Source organism: Astyanax mexicanus, chromosome 5 (assembly GCF_023375975.1).
Source record: "Astyanax mexicanus isolate ESR-SI-001 chromosome 5, AstMex3_surface, whole genome shotgun sequence".
NCBI classification, from domain to species: Eukaryota; Metazoa; Chordata; class Actinopteri; order Characiformes; family Acestrorhamphidae; genus Astyanax; species Astyanax mexicanus.
Window position 1 is genome coordinate 57,390,926 of NC_064412.1, and position 20,115 is coordinate 57,411,040.

A 20,115-nucleotide genomic window follows, 5' to 3' on the forward strand; every position below is an offset into this window, starting at 1 on the left:
ATAATTAATCATTATTTCCCCTCGTAGTGTTCATACGGATTTATACGGACGAGTAGAGGTGGGCGAAATCACCAAATCAAACTGAATTAAAAAGGTCAGGGATGCGTGATGATATCATAATATCAGATAATATCAGAAGTATACTGATATTATTAGAAAAAGCTTGCTGACAGTGTTTATTTTAGTGTTTAGATTCTTTTTTAAGGCATTTTTAGAGCATAAAAATAAGAACAGTATCATTATTACTGGTCTGCTCCAGCTAAAAAATAATAAATAAAATACTTTAATAATGCACTTGCAACATGACAAAAAAACTTTAATTTACTCTTAATAGGTAAATATTTTCAAACATTTTCAGTTTAAATAATTTGTTTATTTCTTATTTTTAAACGGATAATTTAGAATCAATAAAGGAAGTAAAAGAAATCTAAATCCAGTTAATTAAACGTTTATTCTTTGTCAAATCCCCTCAAGACTTAGTGATGTGTGATAATATCAGAATTATAATAATATCAGTAGACGAGTGTTTGCTGACTGTGTTAATTTAGTGTTTAGATTCTTTTTTTAGTCAGTTTTTAGCGCAAGAAAACAACAGTATTACTATTACTGCTCTGTTCCAGCAGTAATACTGTGATCATAAAAAAAACTTTACACTTATACTTTTAAAAGGCGTCTTAAATCTAGTCTTTAAAGGTAATTAATATTTAATATTTCTCATTTAAAGACTTTAAAATTAACGTTTTTATTTTTTACAAGTTTTAAGTCAAAACAGATTGGAAATAATTTGTGAATGTCTTATTTTTAAACTCATACTTTATAATCAACAAAGGAAGTACGAGACACTATTATATTCACTTTTACTGCTTAAACATGACTTAAAACAGGCTAGTGAACTAGTCTTTAATATTTTTTTATTTAAACAGACATCATTTGTTATAATTAATAAGAAATAATTTATGTAATTAACTATAATTTTAAACTGATCATTTAGAATCAATTAAGGAAGTTATGGGAGTTATGTTTTGGCAACCGAACACTATTGTTTTTACTTTTACTACATAAACAGGACTTGAAATCTAAATTAAACTTTAATCCTTGGTAACGCAATTTTATCATAAGAAATATCAGAATTATACTGATATATTGGTAATATTTTTTAGTGTTTAGATTTTTAGTGTTTGTCTTTTTTTTTAGTAAATTTCAGAGCATAAAAACAACAGTATTACTGCTACTGCTCTGTTTTAGCTGAAAAATAATAAATAAAATGTTCTGATCATGCAATTGCATTGTGATATATATATTTTTATAGGTCATATCGCCCACCTCTACTAATGAGATGTTTCTACACATTCACACCAAAATCTCCACACCTCCTCCTTCACCCTGTTCCTCTCCCATCCTGTTAAAAACTCCCTAAAATCAGCTCATTTATGGCACTAAAAGCTGCCCCGCTCCTCCTGCAGCTCAGAGCGAGTCTGACGGCTCCGTTTCAAAGTGACGACGTGGGAAAATCTCAGGAAAAGAAAAACGACAGACGATAAAATGAATCTCTGGATTGTTCTCTGCTTTCTTTCTCCACAGATCCGTTCTGAGTTCCACTGTTTCTAAGCTTCCATTGCACTCGATGTGTTGCACTTAGTAATTATTTCATTTTATAGATTATCTTTTTACTCTTAGATGTTTTTCCACTAAAAAGAAGACACATAGCAGCAGCTAACAGGGGGTGGAGTCTGACGTGTGGTGGATCAGAACAGCAGCGATTCTGATTAAGCACCTCAGGAAAACGTCTCGTTTTATTATAATATAACCTTTAGAAACGTGGCGTGTTCATTAAAATCTCTAATCAACTTTTAGTTAGTTTTAATTTTTCTTTCTTTCTTTCTCAAACTTTTTTTTTCTCCTTTACTGCACTGCAAAAAACGCTTCACTTTTAAAGGCGTCTTAAATCTAGTCTTAATATATAATTAATAGTTCAGATATTTCTCACTTAAAGAATAGTTACTTAAAACTTACTTTTATTCATATTTTTACATGTTTTAACCCTTTACAGAACAGATTTCAATCACTTTATTTCTGAAAAGAAAATAACAACCACCACTGCTTAGCATTATTTCCAATAAAGGGGTTTTAGTTAGTAAATAAAAAGCTAAATGTGATGTTTTGAGAATTTTTACTAAAAACTGTTACTAAAATTAAAGGGATGGTGTATTAATAATCAAAAAAAGAGGTTTGTTGACTGAGGGCAACACCATGCTATAATAGAGGGTTAAGTTTTAAACAGATCATTTAGAATTACAAGAGTTTTATATTCTTTTTTTTTACATGAAAATGATCAACTTTTATCCTTTGTAATGCAGTTTTATCATGAGAAATATCAAACTAGATTTAACCCCCACCTTGTTTTACAGACACATTTTTGCTTTCAATTCACACATTTTAGTTAAAAGTTAAACGATTTTTAAACAGATTATTTAGACTCTATTAATCCTTTATGGCATGATGTTGCTTTTAGGCAACGAAGCACTTTTTTTGTTATTGCATTGTCCTTTTAATGCATTTTAATGCATTTTATTTGAAAGTGTGGTTAGCAGTGGTTGTTTTATTTTGATATTTTTATATATCAACAGGAATCTTCAAGCTCTTAAAAATTAGGCTAAAATTACTGAACAAATATGAAAACCATGCTATAATAGAGGGTTAAACATGATTAAAAGAATGTCTAAATCGAGTTAATTAAAAAAATCAACTTTTATCTTTTGTAACTCAGTCTTATCATGAGAAATATCAGATCAGACTAGATTTAACACCCCCTCTCTTATTTTATATTAATATGCATCAGAGAGCACCCTGTTTCAGAAGTTTCCCAGCATCCAGGAGGAGTTTACATGGAAAAAAATAAAAATAAAAAAGTAAAAGGACAAAGGAAAGGATTCGTCTGATCTGACTGTCGACCGAACGCAGAGCTGAAGCATGTCGTCCTCCTCCTCCTCCTCCTCCTCTTCCTCAGGCACAGCGGGTCCAGAGACCCCTCAGGACTTTTTTCAGGACCCCTCAGGACTTTTTATTCCCGTGACCCTAACACTGAAAATGTTGATGAGGACCTGTGCGGTACTGAGACCTGTAAGCGTGTGCATGCTATTTATGTCACCTGTTGTTTGTTTTTTTTTTTTCGATTAGGCAGCAGATCTATAAACATTAACAAGTGGATAATTAAAGTTCTTTACACAAACTTTTACCGACACGACACACAAATGTACTGTCTGTACTGTCTGTTGAGTCTACAGCACGGCGTCTACAGCGTCTCCGATACAGATACAGTCGAGACCGGTTCTTCTTCTTCTTTTACTTTTTCTTCTTCTCCTGCTGTTGCAGCAGCTGCATCTGCTGCTTCCCTTTCCTCCACCACTGTTTCAGTGTTCTCAGAGCTCCAGTCTGCTGCTGCTGTTTTGACCTCGGCTCTGGTGGCGTCCGCGGCCTCGGTGGCGTCTGTGGCGCTGGTCTTGTTCTCCGGCGTCTGTTCACTTCTCAACAATTTCGTCTCCAAAGCTTCCACTTGTGCACCTACAACTCCTCCTATTCCAACTCCTACGCCTATTCCTACGCCTACGCTTACTCCCAGACCTCCGCCTCCTTCCAGCCCGGCTTTCTTTCTCCTCCGCTTAGGGCTGCCGGTGCTGTCCGCCGCCGGCATGGCCGGAAGCGCCATGATGCTGCCGTGCGGCAGGAACATGTGCGGGTACAGCAGTCCGTGAGACATTCCCGGGATCAGGAAGGGATTAAAGGCCAAATGGCTGCCAGTGCTCGTGATGCTGGCACTGCTGCTGCTAGTCGCCATGGAGGCGGCAGCTACAGCAGCGGCGGTAGCGACAGCGCTCGCCGATTTCCTGTCGTCGTCTCCTTGCGGCCGCTCGTCGGTGCTGCGTCTGTCGCTGCTGGACTCGGGGCTGGCTCTCTCCGCGCTGGAGCTGTCCGCCGGGCTCGGGGTCAAGGCCATGTTGGCGACAGCATTACTGGCGCTGGTGGACGTCACCGTAGCCGTGCTGGAGGAGGACGACGATAAAGACGAGCAGGCGGACGCAGACGCAGCAGAAGCAACAGCAGAGGCTGCGGTGGACGGCGACGACTGGTTCATCATCCTGCTCACGTGAGCGCTGTACAGAGGCGGCTGCACCGCCGGCATACTGTGGAGCATCATGGGAAGCATCCCCAGGCTGCTCTTAGCATCTTCTCCCGGAAGAGCAGCCGCGAAACCGTGAGGAAAACCCATCAGCCCAGTTATGGGGATGCCGGGGACGTTGCGAAGGTTGGGTAAACTAACCAAATCCATGCTACCGATGAGCCCCCCGTTCATAAAGAGCGGCCCCAAACCCGCGGGGAGCTCGGGGGCTTTGGGCATCTCGTTGCGAGGTCGTCTTCCTCGCCGGCGTGCGGCCGAGTCCCTGTTCACCGGCTCGGTGAGGATACGCGTGAACTTTCCTTCCGGAAGGAAACCCTGGAGCGCAGACGACAGTAAAATTTACATTTTTAGGGACATAGAAATAGACAACACTACAAATACTTCATAAACACGTGTCCAGAAGTATGCAGACACCTGGAGTCTATAACAGGGAGTTTGGACTTCTTTTACTTAAAGGAACAGCATCTCTAGATGTTGGAATTCTGCAGTGAGGGAGGTTTGATTGCATTCGGGCCACTTTTCACATTTTGTCACCTTCCAAGAGCAAACTTAAAATCTCAATAAAATACACTTAAGTGATAGACCAACACAACTGAACACGCCGTCCCCACTGTGAAACATGGTGGCGGCAGCATCATGCTGTGGGGATGAGCTTTTCTTTAGCAGGGACAGATTTAGGAAGCTGGTCAGAGTTGATGGATGGAAGATGGATGGAGATAAATAAATACAGAACAATCCTGGAAGAAGAAAATCTGTTGGAGGCTGTAAAAGACTTGAGATCTTCCAGCAACACTATGAAATCTCAATAAAAAACAAGTTTAAGTTTGTGGTTGTAAGGTGAAAAATATGAAAAAGGGGTATGAATACTTTTGCAAGCCATGCTGTGTTTGCCACTAAACACTTATGTCAGCAAGGGCTTGATTTGAATATGCTAAATTCACTAATTAGGGCTGTCCTGATACTTTTGGACATATATATCACAATATATCACATTTTAACACAATGCATTTACTTTTTCTGACTTGCTGTTTAAGACTTACTGAATGTTTCACTACATCCGCCCAATCAGGAGCTACGTAATACTCAGAGTTTGCGTCCAGCCAACGGGAGAGCTCCTTAATGGCCGGTGCCATAGCGCCACCCAGCTGGGAGCAGTGGAATTAAAGAATGAAGGGTTAGTGTTGACATTACTTTACATCACTACAAGATTAATATGATTAATAAATGATTAATAAATGATTAATAAATGATTAAAAGTTATAAAAGTGTTGTGTTCTCACCCGGCGACCCGTTCCTCTGTGCACTACAGGAACTCTCTCCTCTCCCGTCAGTGAATTCACATCCAGCTTAGTCGGGTCTTTACAGCGATGTCTTCTCTGCTTTGGACGTTCAACAAAACTGTGAATCATGCCTGTAGTCTGAGCCTAGGAAGAAGGATAAATAAGCAAGATAATATATATATATATATATTTCTGCTGTAAACTGAGAACATTTGGGATTGACATTAAAAGATGGAACGTGAGACAAAAGATCATCACCTTACTTAGTACACCAGTGACGACTTTCTTCTTCAGGACATTCCAAACTGTTGCTGATTTTGCTATTTATAGGTTTATATTTGAGTAAAATGAACATTGCTGTTTTATTCTATAAACTACAGACAACATTTCTCCCAAATTACAAATAAAAATATTCTCATTTAGAGCATTTATTTACAGAAAATGAGAAATGACTGAAATAACAAAAAAAGATGCAGAGCTTTCAGACCTCAAATAATGCAAAGAAAACAATTTCATATTCATTTAGAAACAATAATCAACAATACTAATGTTTTTTTATCTGAGGAAGTGATCAGAATCAATATTTTTTATTTTTGATTCTTATCTTTTTATATTTTTATTCTTATGTTCTAATTTCATTGTCATTCATTTTATAATTTCTTTTTAGTCTTTTTTTCTTATTATTTTATATTTTATATATTCTTAGAATTACCTTTTATACATATATAATTAATCTATATTTTAAATTTTGTATTTTTTTTTCCTTATTCCTTTTTTATCTAAATGTACTTCCGAGAAAAAATTAAGGTTGATTGATTAATTAATCAAAATGCTGTCTTAAAATAAAAGTATGTATAATTGCTTTTTTATGCTATTCTGTTATCATAATTTCAGTGGAATTAAAATAATAATATAGTTGATCACAACCCTTTCTGGGATGATATATCTTTTACAGATTTTTTTATGGTGAAGGGTGTGTTCTGGTGCACTCACCACAGTGACGGGTGGGAAGGCTGGGAGCTCCATGCTGTAGGTGGGGTTCTGTCTCAGCCACTCCATCAGGCTTTTACTGGCTGCCTCCCGGTGAGCGCTGGTGATCAGCGGCTCTGTGGGAGGAGGAGGAGGAGGAGGAGGAGCTGAAGGAGAGGCTGAAGGACGCTCAGACTGGGAGGAGGTGGACGATACGATGGCGTGGTTTATACCCTCAGATCTCCCCTGCAGATAAAACACAGAAAACACATTGAGAATCTGCTGTTCCAATTTGCCTGTTTGAATATTCACAATATACTCACATTACGTATGTGTGCTAGCCACGGTTAGCAGTGCTTAGCGCTAGTAAATGCTACCTGATAGCACTACACTACACAAGCTACATCTCACCTATCTTGTTTTAAATCCTCTTATAGCCTAGGCCATCTTTATGTAGATCAACAATTCTTTCTTCTTTCGTTTATCACATCCTCAGAGAGTGCTTTGCCATGAGGTGGCATGTTGAACTTCCAGTGACCAGTATGAGAGAATTGAACCCAAAACACCAAATTTAACAGCCCTGCTCCCCATTCACCCCTAAGACCGTACCTAAGACAGCGCAGAGTGAAAATGGCTAATTTGGCATTTTTATATTTTTTTACTCCAATTGTCTTTTTTTATATAGGAGTGTACTCACTTTTGCTGTCAGTGATTTAGATATTAATATTTATTTATTTATTATTTTGAGGAAACAGTAAATGTACACTGTTATACTGTAGCTGTACTCTTACTGACAACTTTACATTAAATCTAAGTGTCACATCTTCAGTGTTGTCCTATAAAAAAATGTAATAAAAATAAAATATTTACAAAAATCTGAGATACTGTACATCGTTGATGTCCTATAAAAAAAAACTTATCTCCATTTTTGTCGATTTTTAGTTTGCTATATAATTTGAACAGAAAGACTGTTCCTTACACTGTGCCATAATTGCTTGATGAACCGACCAATAGAAACTCTTCAAAATGACCTGAAATAAACTCTTTTTACATTGACTTCCATTGAAAGTTTTCAAGGTTTTTCTCTCTCCTGTAAAGTTGCTGTTTTGGAGATAAGTGTTTTTTTTCTGACACTTCCTGGTCTGACTGTTTCTCACCTGTTGTTCAGGTAAATGGAGGCCCTGCCCCTTCATGAAGCTCAGGTCTGTTTCCTCCACGTTTCTCCTTCTTCCTCTCCTCCTCCTCATCATCGACTCGTCGCGCCGGAGGCTCCCGTTAACGATCTGCCCGGTGACGGGGTGAATCAGACCCGCCTGCAGGATACCGGCCATGTCCAATCCCATCGAGCTCAGGCCAGGGATCTTATGAGGTGCTGATTGGACAGTATGGGTCATGTGACTCACAGTGCCCGCCTCCCCGCCGACTGTAAGCTCTGTCGGCTTGGAGAGGTCCATGGCTGCTTCCTGCCAGCCGTTCAGGAGGAGGGCGCCGCCGCGGTGGCCGACGCCAACCTGGATCTTCTCTCCGAGGTGGCTGGACTTAGCGAGAACCTCGGCCTCGAACTCGAACCCACGCCTGGGGCGCTTGAGGTCAGGGAGGAACGCAGGGGTCACCATGCGCTCCTGATAGGAGAAGAGAGAGAGAATGAGAAAAACTTGTAGTATTACATTTTAAAAAAGCTGGCGATTCTTTGGAATTCCATTGGTCCAATCCCATTTCTCTTTCGTACCCTATTTGTATTCCTTATTTTCTACTGCAATTCTTCGCATTAGAACAGAGCTATGAGGAGAAAAGGCTAAAATTCTACTTTTAAGAATTAGGAAACCCTTCTTTAAACACCCGATACAGATATATAGTGTTATAGTAGTGGAGCGCTAAAGTTCAGCAACCTACCTGCTGCTGCTGATTAACTAGTTAACTTTATGGCGTATTTTATCGTATTATCAGATTCAGAAAGTGGGCAGGTGATGCAGCAATAAATTATTATCATTTATACCTCAATTCCTCTGAATTAAGCTGAAATTAGCTTTTATTAACTTTTTTTTTACTATTGTTTTCTTTTATTTTTACAATCCACCTTAAAAGCTGCATCCTTTGCCGCCTGTTAAGGTGGAAAGGGAAAGATAACAAATGCAAACTGGAGAGCACTGGTCAGAGATGCAGCTTAGAGGCCCATGATCACTCTGGAGGAGCTGCAGAGATCCACTTAAAGGTCAACATTAAGTCCTGCACTCCACAAATCTGAACTTTATGAAAAAGCGGATGAAGAAAATCATTGTTAAAAGAAAGACATATGAAATGCTGTTTGCAGATCACCTTCTGAATGCGGGGAACGGAGTGTGAGAGGTTGAAGTTAAGGCTCTGAGGTAGAGGCATCCTGGCAGGTAGAAAGCCGGCTCTGGGCGTGGCGCTGCTGGAGATACAGGTATTGGTCGCTGAGCCGGGAGAATCGTACTGCTGACTGGAGGACGGCCATTTCCCCTTTAACACCGCGTGACAGACACTGTCGATCCGGCTGATGATGACTCTGTCCTGTGAAGAGGAGAGGATTTTAGTTTAAAAATCCAGAAATCTTGATTAAACGACCTGAACTGATCTCTGCTTCTCTCACATCTCTGATAACATCTGTGAGTTATCATAAATATATAAATAAATATTTATTAATGAATTAATGCTGTACCTACTCTGTAAGGCCACATTTTTGATGCACTTTTTATGAAGAGGCATGCTTTATATTAAAAATAATATGGTAAAGAAATATAATAAGTAGGTAAGTCAGTTAATAAGTAGGTAAAAAAGTATACAAATCAGTAAGTAAGTAAATAAGTAGGGAAATACATAAGTAAATAAGTAAGTAAGTTAAAAAAGTATAGAAATCAGTAAGTAAGTAAGTGAGGAAATAAGTAAATAAGTAATAAATAAACAGATGAGTAAGTAAGAAAGCAAATAAGTACATAAGTAAGTAAGTAAATGTAGTAAAAAGTAGGTGATGATAATAATAATAATATGATTATAATAATATTAATTATGATAATCAGAGGACGGTATCGTACCTTCGGCCACTCAGAGAAGGAGTACAGAGCTTTCTCCTGCAGGAGCTGAGCGATGGTCGGCTCTCGAACATCATGCAGACTGTCTGACACATCACATCCTGCTGCAGCGAAGCGAGGAGCATCTACAAAACCATCTCCCAGCAGAGCTACACACACACACACACACACACACACACAAACACAAATTAATCTTTGATTTAAATTTAAAAGATGTTTTTTGCCTATATGCTATTTGTTTAATATTATTTTATTTACAGTAAGCTTAGATTCACAAATTTCTCCAGCACTAAGGCTGGAACATTAGCATTAGCGGCTAACCACTCCAGTAGTGCTAGCAGGGGTAGCAGCAGGCTACAGGCTGATAATACTCACCTCTGAATAGGTAAATAGCGGTTAGCAGCTAATGCTAATACTGCTCCAGTTTCCAGAAGGCGCACTGATGATTTTTGGGAAAATTAAAGGATTTTAAGTGCACCTTATAGTGCAAAAAATACTGTAGTATCATCTTGTTGATTTGAAACAGAAATGGAAAAATAACTTACTGCATGTTATAGCTCAGATAATATTGATATATTAGCATTAGCATGGCCCAAAAACCTTAATACAAACCGAACCTCAGTACCGCTGCATCCCTAATCTCTACCACAAAGTTTTACACTTTTGGAGAATTTGCTCTAAAATCACATAAAACGAATTGAACAGAACGTAACCCTACCAGGAGGACTCTTGGTTTCCTCTTCCTTAATCTCGTCCTTCACCTCCAGAACAGGATTCTGGTCCAGGTGAGGGGTCAGCGTGGTGCTGTCCGGCTCAGGCTTGACCTCACACCCTCCTCCTGGACCCAGCAGGAACTCCTGCTTTATCTGAGGAACCACTTCGGACTCTGGGAACTCGTGGTTCTCTGGAGCCGAGCTGGAGAGAGCGGGAGATAGGGGAAACGACGAGGGCAGAGGCTCTTCTGTGGAGAGAGCAGGATCTTCTTCTGGAGAATTCTCCACCACTGGTTCTAACGGTTCTTTTCCAGGTTCTGAGGGTTGTTTCTCCATTTGTTCCTCAAGACTTTGAGGGTCTTGAGGGGACCCTTCGTACGATTCCTCCAGGGCATCTTTGGAGGGTGTAGTGTAGGGTTCCTGTAAGGGCACTTTACCACCGGACTCCATTAGGAGTTTTTCACAAGGTTCTTCCAAGGACACTTCACACGGATCACAGGGATCCATCTGCTGCTCCTCACTGGATTCATCAAACGATACGCTACACTCTGCTTTTAAGGGCTCTAGATGGTTTTCCTCTGAAGGTTCTGGAGATTCTGCTCTCTTGTTCTCTTGTGTTTCCTTGGCCGTCTCATCGGTTTGCAAGGGACTTTCGCCACCTTGAGAAGGATCTTTCTCAACTTTCTCGAACTGGTACTCCACACGTTCTGGACTGGGATCACTGTGCGTGAGGTCGGAGTCGTTCAGCTTGTCCTCGAGCTCTTCGCTGATAGGCTCGGCTTGGTCCATGCTCACGTCTGAAAGTGCGAGAGGCGGCGGGGGAATGTACTCGTGCGGGCTCGCGGCCAAATCCGTCTGCTCAACGGACGTCTCTCCGACGTTGAGGTCCTTGAACAGCATGAAGCTTGGTGCTAGCGGTTCCACCGGGTTGCTCTGCGAGTCGGAACTGGGCATGCTCAAGCAATCCGTAAGAGGGTCGTCTCGTTCTTGGCCGTCTTCAGTTTGAGCCGGGTCCAGGAATTCCGCTTCCAGTGCGGGCGTACCCAAGATAGGGTCCGCTTCGGTGAAGATGTCGGAGGTTTCAGCGTGGTCCGAGCTTTCCCACGGCGTCTGAAGCTCGTTCAACTCCACCGACGGTGCCATTAAACCGGTCTCCTCTGAGGAACCTTGCTCTCCCACTAAAACGTCGCTCCGGAGCTTCCCAGCTATGGAATCAGCCATGTCTCCTTGTGCACCACTCAGCTCTCCTTGCACGCCGTACGAGTTTAGCATACTCTGTCCAGCAGACGCTGAGTTAAATGGAAATCCATTGAAGGCCTCCTTGCCGGACTTGCCGTGGAGCGAATCCGACGCCAAGCCTTCATGCTGGAGAGACCCCAGCTCCAAAGAGTCGTCCAAAGCTGGGCAGTCCAGGAATCCTTCTCTAGCATGTGCACTTATATCTGACATGGCCGTAGCTTCTGAGGCTTGGGCGTGTCCGTGAGCGTGCAGGTGGTGATGGTGGTGGTGATGGTGAGCTTGTGTCGGGTGTAGAGGTGGAGGATGGTACTCTGGAGGCTGGGGAGAATGGCAGTGACCCAGACTGGAGTCGTACAGGCAGCAGTGCTGGTGCGCCGGTAAGCCTGAAACCGGGTATCCGTAGTTCTCTTTGTGGACGTAGTTGCGATGAGCCTCCAGGAAGGACAGGTTGGAGTCGTTGAGGATGTAGAAGTCGGTTCGGCTCAGGCCGTGCTTGGCCACGCCGATCAGAAGGTCGCGGTCGTGCTTGCCGCACTCCCACCACACGGGCAGGTAGAGGCTGGGCCGGCAGAGCTTCAGACGCTCGCTCAGGTGAGGGTGACGCAGCACCTGCTCACGCACCTTCCTCAGGAGCTCGATACGGTACAGCGTCCGGGCGGCTCGCTCCTCCGTCACGGGATCCACGATTATACTGGGGTCTACGGGACCTGTTTAGGAGAAAAAAATGAAAAGATAATTAAATACATAAATACTAGTGGAAAAACCTATCAAACCCACCCACTCACTCTTTCTTTGATTTTACCAAATTATAAACCTCTGGAATATAATCAAGAGGTTATCCAAAAGCAGTGTGTAAGACTGGTGGAGGAGAACATGATGCCAAGATGCATGAATACTGTGATTAAAAACCACCAGGATTATTCCACCAAATATTGATTATTTCTGAACTCTTAAAACTTTATGAATATGAACTTGTTTTCTTTGCATTATTTGAGGTCTGAAAGCTCTGCAACATTTTTTTTTGTTATTTCAGCCATTTCTCATTTTTGCAAATACATGCTCTAAATGGCGATATTTACAACATACATTCATACAACCCGTCCATCCATCCATCCCTCTCTACCTTCATCTTTCCGTGGTGGGAGTCTGCAGGCAGTTCGGCACATAGAAACGAAGCTCCAGAAATATCTCTCCAAACTATCGTCTGTTTTCCTCTCCAGACGAGCGAAGACTCTGAACTGGTTCCAGTCGAAGGTCTTCTTCTCGGGGTCGTAGACCACCCCGAACGATGAGACCGTGCGGTAGAAATCCGCCTGTTCACGCCGGGTCCACCTGCAGGGAGGAGTGTCAGTCAGTCAGCTGCGATATTCAAAAGAGCTTCTTCAGAAAATAAGAAATAATAACAAAGAATGGTTTAAAAAGAATAAAGTTAATGTTTTTAAATGGGGCCAAGTCAAAGTTCTGACCTTATTTCAATGAAAATGTTGTGGAAGGAGCTGAAGTGAGCAGTTAATGTGAGAAAACTCACTAAGATACCAGACTTGAAACTGTTCTGTATGGAGGAATGAGCTAAAATTCATAAACTTTATTTAAATGCACAAAAGTACAGACATCTCTGTATAGAAAGTGTTTTATTTACTCACAACTCACAACTTTTACCCAAGAAGTTTAACCTTTGATTCCAAAACACTTCTACTCTTTAGTGATAAAACTCCTGCATCCGGACTGCAATAGAAAAAACAGGAGGATCAGTGAGTTTTTAGACTTTTTTCTCTGTCACATGACCTCATGGCGTTCAGTAGCTCCTCCATTTCCACTCGCTGTTGTGTTTTTAACGTGGATCTCCGCGGAAACCGTGGCGCGCCCAAAGTGTACAGTAATTACGGTGCGCGGCAGTGGACAAATATCTATTTTATTAAAGGCGAGGAGACGAAACTCAGAAATGTGCGTCCGGACGGGACTAAAATTACCGGAGGAGCACGGAGTTCAGAGAAAAACAGTAGATAATTCAGCCTGTAATTTTCTCAGAGGACGGCTGAGAAAAACACCTACATGATCGTTCTGGACGAGAATGAAATCACAGAGGATAAAAAAAACTACCCCAGGACCCTCTATAGGGCTATAGTAACTCTTTGTAAAGTTGTCAGTTTTGAATATTAGTATTCTATATGTCTATATTTAAGTTTTTACATCAGTTGATGATGAGTTCAGTAGTGAACAGCCTGTTCCTGATTGGTTGGTGCTGCTTCATGACATCTCTCACCTTCTCTGCCACTCTAAGAACAGCGGGTCGGGCTCCGCTGTGCAGCGGCGCAGGTCGTCGCCCAGTTGCCAGGCAACCGACCCCATCCCCTCGTGCATCAGGAAGTCGTGGCGTAGCGGCTCGCGGCGCGTGTAGCGCTGATACGCCGTGATCAACCGCCGTAACCTCGCAGTGAGAGCGGGACCCGCCGGCCACAGAGCCCGGCCCTGATCCACCACCTCCTGAACCTGCCCGTCCGGAAAACACTCTACTAACACACACACACACACACAAACACACACACACACACACACACACAAACACACACACTGCTTAATCAATATCTAAGATCATAATATATCAGCTACAGTCATTTTACCTGAATAACACTGATATCACTGCAGTAACAGCAGTGCAGTACATGATAAACTGGTAAATTAGAAAACAAAACACTGTTATGTTTATAATGATGTTTTTTTTTTATTTTTTTTATGTAAGTTCGGATCACAATTTTAGCTCCCAAATCCGAGTAATCTGATTTTGAGTATCTGACGATACAGAGTCCAGATCTGATAATTAAGCAATACAGTAATAAATAAATACATAAATAAATAAAAAACAAATCAGAAAAGTTTTCCCTTAAGTTTCACTTAATTTTTATCACAAAATGAGCAATAATGCTTAAATATGCATCTTTCTCGAATAAACATACGGAAAATTTCCTTTAGAATCAAATATCACACAAAAGTACAATGAGGAAACTCAGTAGCATCACAGCGCTAACGCTCGGAGGAAAGTGCAGCAACTCGGTTCTGATACATCAGCTCACAGACGCAGCGTTGTGCTGATCCACATCACCTTAGGAGTGATGAGGGGAAAGAGAGAGCGCCATCTACTGTACTGTACCCACCCAGAGAGAACAAGGACAACTGTGCTCTCTCAGGGCTCCGGCTGCTGCATGGCCGGGATTCGAACCAGCGATCTCCTGATCACAGTGGCAGTAATGAAAGACGTACCTTCCACAGCGCTGTCAGGTCTCACCGGTTCCTCTGGTAAAGGGCTCGCCTCCTCCTGTATTAAACAAACCCGTTTAATATAAGTGTAGATTCACACTAATCAGCACACAGCACAATTTACTCACAATGTTCACTCTTCTAACGTTTGAGCATCACCTTTCTCTCTTCTTTCTCCTCCAGTTCTTCTGGCTTTGCATCAACTTCCTCCTTTAGATCATCGCTCTTACTCACGCTGTAAAAGAATTAGAAATAAAGTAAAATCAATCACTTCCTGCCTGTTACAGCCAATCACAGCTCCATATCATAGTCATTACATTTACTATCTGAAATCAAAATTAGTCCTTATCATCATCATGGGCAATTACTTTTTCACATAAGGCATATAAAAGTTTTTTGGATAGCTTTTTTCCCCCTTAATAAATGAATTCATCACTTAAAATGTGCTTTTAATATGAACTCAGGTTATATTTGTCTGATATTAAAGTTTTTTTGATAATATAAAATGCAGCTTACCGATACACTCACCTCTGAACGGCTAAAGAGATAGCGCTGCAGTTAGCGGCTAATGCTAATGCTGCTCCAGCCTTAGTGCTGGAGAAACTTTACTAAAAACTCACTCTTATTACTCTGTACTTTAGCGATGTGGCTTTGGTGCTTCTTAACACCTAAATGGTAAAATTCATACATAAGGCGCACTGACGATTTTTGGGTAAATTAAGGGATTCTAAGCAATCTGATTGGTACGGTAGGTGTATTTTACCTGTCAGGTGCGTCCGTCACCACCTCCGCCCCGGCCTGCTCTGCTGTGAGTGCCGTGACATCTGGCATCCCTACTCGCTCCAGAAAACAGAGCTGAGGATCTGCACGCATAGCGTTGTAGCGCTCATACCCTAAACACACACACACACATTATACACACACACACACACACATTACACACACACATTACACACACACACATTACACACACACACATTACACACACATTACACACAAAGAAACACAAATAAATGATCTAGAAATTAGAAGTCACACATACAGACAGACTGAACCCCATATCTCACCGTGTTTATGAACTCCAACCAGCAGAGATTTATCTGCGTCTGCGTCCCACCAACTAGTGGGGATTTCAATGTAGTCAATATCAGGCAACGCCACCTCCAGTTTGCTGCCAAAAACACGGATATTATAACCAGAATTATCATTTAGAATCTCACTTTTAGACTCAATTCTGATGCTACAGACACATTTTACATTAGATTAAATGCTTAAATAGTCCTTTGAGCAGAAAAAAACATATATAAAGGAGTATGAGTATGTAGGAGTGCAGTCTGAGAAATGCAGAAACAATATGTTTTTTAAAAATCGTTGACTCTTTTACAGATAAAAACGCACTCATTGCTGAGATACACATTTTTAAATGATTCAAAACTTCATATACTGAGACTTTTCACTCTAGAACTGATCAGAAGACTAAAATGTGACTGGTTTCTACAGATTATTCTTGCCATCGATTCCTCCTAATCAATTATTATCTGTTTGTATGTTTCAACCAGGCAGCTTGATTTAGGGTGTGTCAGTGTGTCTTTGCTTTCATAACGACGGGAAAAGTACAGCTTGTGTGGCTTGAAACGTAAAGCAAAAGTCATGTAATAATTCTCTTAACTAATTTTGGGTGTAACGTGAAATAATAAACCAATCAGAGTGTAGAGTAGATCAGGTGAGCTCTGTCTTTGGTGGATTGCTATTGTAACGGTGCAGCTACCTGGACGTGTTCAACAAACTCTTCTCAGCAGAGGAAACTGAGCTGCTGGTTGACGCTGTGAAGGAGCTCCAGCAGCTCATTTACGGGAACAGCAATGTTACTTTATTTACTATTCTGTTTATTGTTGGTGTAAAAGTTGGGTTTGTGCTAACTGTTGACTGTTGTCAGGGTTTTATTCAGTCAGTGGAGCTCCTGTGTTTTCTGTTACCAATTCATTTTTTTTCATTTCCACAACACCACGCCCATCAGTGTAGATATATTCAGAAGCACTAGTGGCAGGGTGTAAGATAGCAATGAGCATTGCGGCACAGCTTTTTACCTGGCTGGGATTTCTTCTAGAGCCTGACCAGCAGCCTCACCGAGCACCTCGGCCTTCAGGTAATACAGCATCCGTACCCTCAGCAGCACTCTACACACACACACAAACACATAGTGTGAATTAGTAATGTTCTAATCCATATAATGAGAAGCAACAACTTCTCAACTAAGTAAACTTCTTTAAAGAAAACTCCTGAAGTTCAGAGCACTTTAATACTCTGTATCAGTGAGGACTCACTTGTTGCAGTGCTGTTTCAGGTGTTTCTTGTAGCTGTCGTCCTGAAGCACCACCTCTGGGTTACAGTGCACCAGCCAATCCGCATTCTTCATCTCAGGAGGACTCAACTGGTTCTTCATCTTCTTCCCCTTACGACCCCGAGGCACCGGAGCCGACAGACCTGCACACAGTTCACAAACAAACCCTGAATATTTCAACTTCAGAGAATTAAAAAATCTATTATCCTAAACTGTCAACAATAATCTAAACTGTATTTTTTGCACTATCCGGACATTATGCGCCACTAGTAAGGAATAGGGGTTTTGCCATGTTTCCCTTCTAATTCAGCAAGACTCGCTGTTAGGTAAAGCTAAGCTAAGTTAAGTAAACAAAACTGTAATTCTTAAAAAAAGAGATCTTTTTATTTTAAAGTTAATCGAGTGCTGGATGTTGATCTACAAAGACTTCTCTCCTGAAAACTGTTTATTGGGTGAGTAAAGTGCTTCTGTTTATAAACAGGTACCGGAGTGGTTCTGCAGCGCCTGGTTGTGCCCATCCTTGGTGGGGGTGATTAAGTCCCAGATGAAGCTCTTGATCTTGTCGTCTCCTTTGTAATGACGGACGCAGTAGGCGAGCAGCGCCCGGCAGAGCACCTCCATATCCCTCTCTGTGAGGTGCCACTTAAAACGCCCGTGATTCAGAATATCCTTCCACCTCCCCCACCTGTACACAACACAGAACACACAATCTCATCAGATAAAGGCCTGAAGTTTTAATAAAAACATATAAGTAGATAGAGATGCGCTCAAAATGGAATAACTTAAATTTAAGAATATGTATAGCAGTGCCTGAAGGTTTGTGAACCCTTTAGAATTCTCTATATTTATGATAAATATGATCTAAAGCATCTTCAGATTTTCCTAAAAGTCCTACAAAATATTGTACTTGATCATTTATATCAAGATATTATTAATAATAATAATATAATAATAATAATAATACAAAAACTAATCAAATTAAGTTTAAAAGCAATAGTAAAAGATTAATAAAACATAAAAATAAAAACAACTAAAGAAATAAAAAGGAAATAAAGAGAAGAACTAAGAGAAGAACTAAAATAAGAAATAAAGTTACGAATAAATAACATAAGTAAAACAGGTACAGGCTGTCTAAGGTGGTTAGATATTAAAAGTTTTTAATATTACCTTCAAACTACTTAACTTCTAATCTTCTAATCCTAGAGGTTCACATACTTTTTTACCACTCACAAATATGTATTATTGAATCATTCTAAATAATGAGCATATATAATATTTGTGTCTCATTTGTTTAACTGGGTTCTCTTTATCTGCTTTTAGGAAAATCTGATAATGTTTTAGATCATAATTATGCAGTACATTTATATTGGAGTATTAAAGTTCTGCAGGAATCTTCTTACATGTATCTAAATGTCGTTTAATGTAGTATGATGGTTTGTGAAGAATGTAAAGTTTTTAGTACAGTGGTTTATGAGCTACAGACCCAAATATGAGCAGGTTCTTCTCCACTCTGAAGCACTCTGCTCGGAGATAGCGGCGGCTGCGGTCCCCGAAGCGCCGAGAGCGACAGGGACGCTCCTCAGAGTCACTGTCCAACTCAGAGAACTCCATCAGCTCATCATCCTCAAACGAGTTGTAGTGACGCGTCTGCTTCCTCACACGAGGAGTATCTATCACCAGACTGTCCTACAGAACAGACCCACAGAGGACACGTCAATCAATCCCGTCACACAGAGATTCACACAGAGGAAAACTACAGTGAAATGGTTTAAAGACTTGACAAATAGATTTTCACTCCTCTTTTCCTCCTGTCTGGTTTAATCAGCAGCAGAGCTTCTGAATATATCTACACTGATGGGCGTGGTGTTCTGGAAATGAGGTGTGTTCAGGTACATTTCTGGAGTTTTATCTTGTTTATCTTGGTAACAGAAAACACAGGAGCTCCACTGACTGAATACAACCTAGACAGACGCCCACAGTCAGACGTTCATCGCTATCTTGGCAACATGTGCGTGGTTGACGGCTTGCCTATAGTTTTCTAAAATAGGGCCCATATCATGTCCAAGCAGCACACAGATAGATCAGTGTGTTGATGTTGTATCAGTGTAAACACAACAGAAAGACAATCAGACAGCTGCCAGGTCTGACAAAAATAAAAATAAAAACATACAAAGATATTAAACACTATAAAAATAATACAAATGTTACTAAAGAAAACCCCCTCCTGTCTGAGCCGGACTGTACAAACCAGACTACTGATACTCAAACACTGCAGCTGTTTACTAACCCGATTCTTTCATTATTTCCCTCCATCTGCTTCAACCATCACCACAGCCAGATATTCAAATCATCCCTCTCTGTCTCTCTCCCTCTATTTCATACACTCTCTACCTCTCTAGTTCTCTCTCTTTCTCTCTCTCTATTCCTTTCACTCCCTCTCTTTCTCTCTATCAATTTCAAATTCAATTTAATATAGCTTTACTAGCATCAATTGCAATGAACAACTTTTGCCAAACTTAACATCCAAAAGGTATAAAAATGACAATAAATATAAGAAATACACATTAACATAGCTTACATATATCTTATATTAGTAAATCATATAGATAGATAAAAAACAATAATAAGGTTAACAAAGTTTAAATTCAACTGTTTAAGCTGATTTCTGTGATGATGATCTCTCTCTCTCTCTCTCTCTCTCTCTCTCTAGGGAAGGAATATATGAGGTCTTACTCGAGCTGATAGATAAACGGAGGAAAAGTGAAAGAAATACATCTCTCTTCTTTACCTTCTCAGCTTTAGAGTCGATCTCCAGCTCCGCGATTTTCGCCCACTTCTGCCAGAAGTTCGGGTCGTCCAGAGAGATGTCTGTCCGATTTCCAGACGACACAAAACTCGCCTGTGAACAAACGTCATCAAACACGTCAGAAATGTCTCTATTCATTACTAGAAGAATAGATACAAGAAGTATAGATACTAGAAATATAGATACTAGGGTTTAGTAAAATATTGCTTAAAAAACATTTTATTTTAAAGTTAAATGAGTGCTAGATGTTAATCCACACAGATTTCTCTCCTGAAAACTGGAGCA

The 20,115-nt window shown here is 40.7% G+C and overlaps 1 protein-coding gene across 4 annotated transcripts in view; it reads right to left on the reverse strand.

The window, feature by feature from the left end:
- Positions 1-1,076: 1,076 nt before the first annotated feature.
- The window catches only part of chd6 (chromodomain helicase DNA binding protein 6), a 41,703-nt gene continuing 22,664 nt past the window's right edge, over positions 1,077-20,115 (reverse strand). For 3 of the 4 annotated variants that reach the window (XM_049479912.1, XM_049479911.1, XM_049479909.1), the window contains exons 20-38: positions 19,813-19,923; positions 18,508-18,710; positions 17,510-17,709; positions 17,008-17,167; positions 16,771-16,860; positions 15,751-15,854; positions 15,447-15,576; positions 14,843-14,918; positions 14,687-14,741; positions 13,692-13,941; positions 12,552-12,760; positions 10,195-12,135; positions 9,480-9,625; positions 8,743-8,958; positions 7,584-8,048; positions 6,451-6,672; positions 5,458-5,601; positions 5,218-5,322; positions 1,077-4,492 (exon numbers count right to left, since the gene is read on the reverse strand). In XM_049479912.1, coding sequence (XP_049335869.1) covers positions 3,293-4,492; positions 5,218-5,322; positions 5,458-5,601; positions 6,451-6,672; positions 7,584-8,048; positions 8,743-8,958; positions 9,480-9,625; positions 10,195-12,135; positions 12,552-12,760; positions 13,692-13,941; positions 14,687-14,741; positions 14,843-14,918; positions 15,447-15,576; positions 15,751-15,854; positions 16,771-16,860; positions 17,008-17,167; positions 17,510-17,709; positions 18,508-18,710; positions 19,813-19,923 — 6,027 coding nt within the window. In that variant the 3' untranslated portion in view covers positions 1,077-3,292. The remainder of the gene's footprint in view (positions 4,493-5,217; positions 5,323-5,457; positions 5,602-6,450; positions 6,673-7,583; positions 8,049-8,742; positions 8,959-9,479; positions 9,626-10,194; positions 12,136-12,551; positions 12,761-13,691; positions 13,942-14,686; positions 14,742-14,842; positions 14,919-15,446; positions 15,577-15,750; positions 15,855-16,770; positions 16,861-17,007; positions 17,168-17,509; positions 17,710-18,507; positions 18,711-19,812; positions 19,924-20,115) is intronic. The other variant, XM_049479910.1, reaches the window with a different exon arrangement.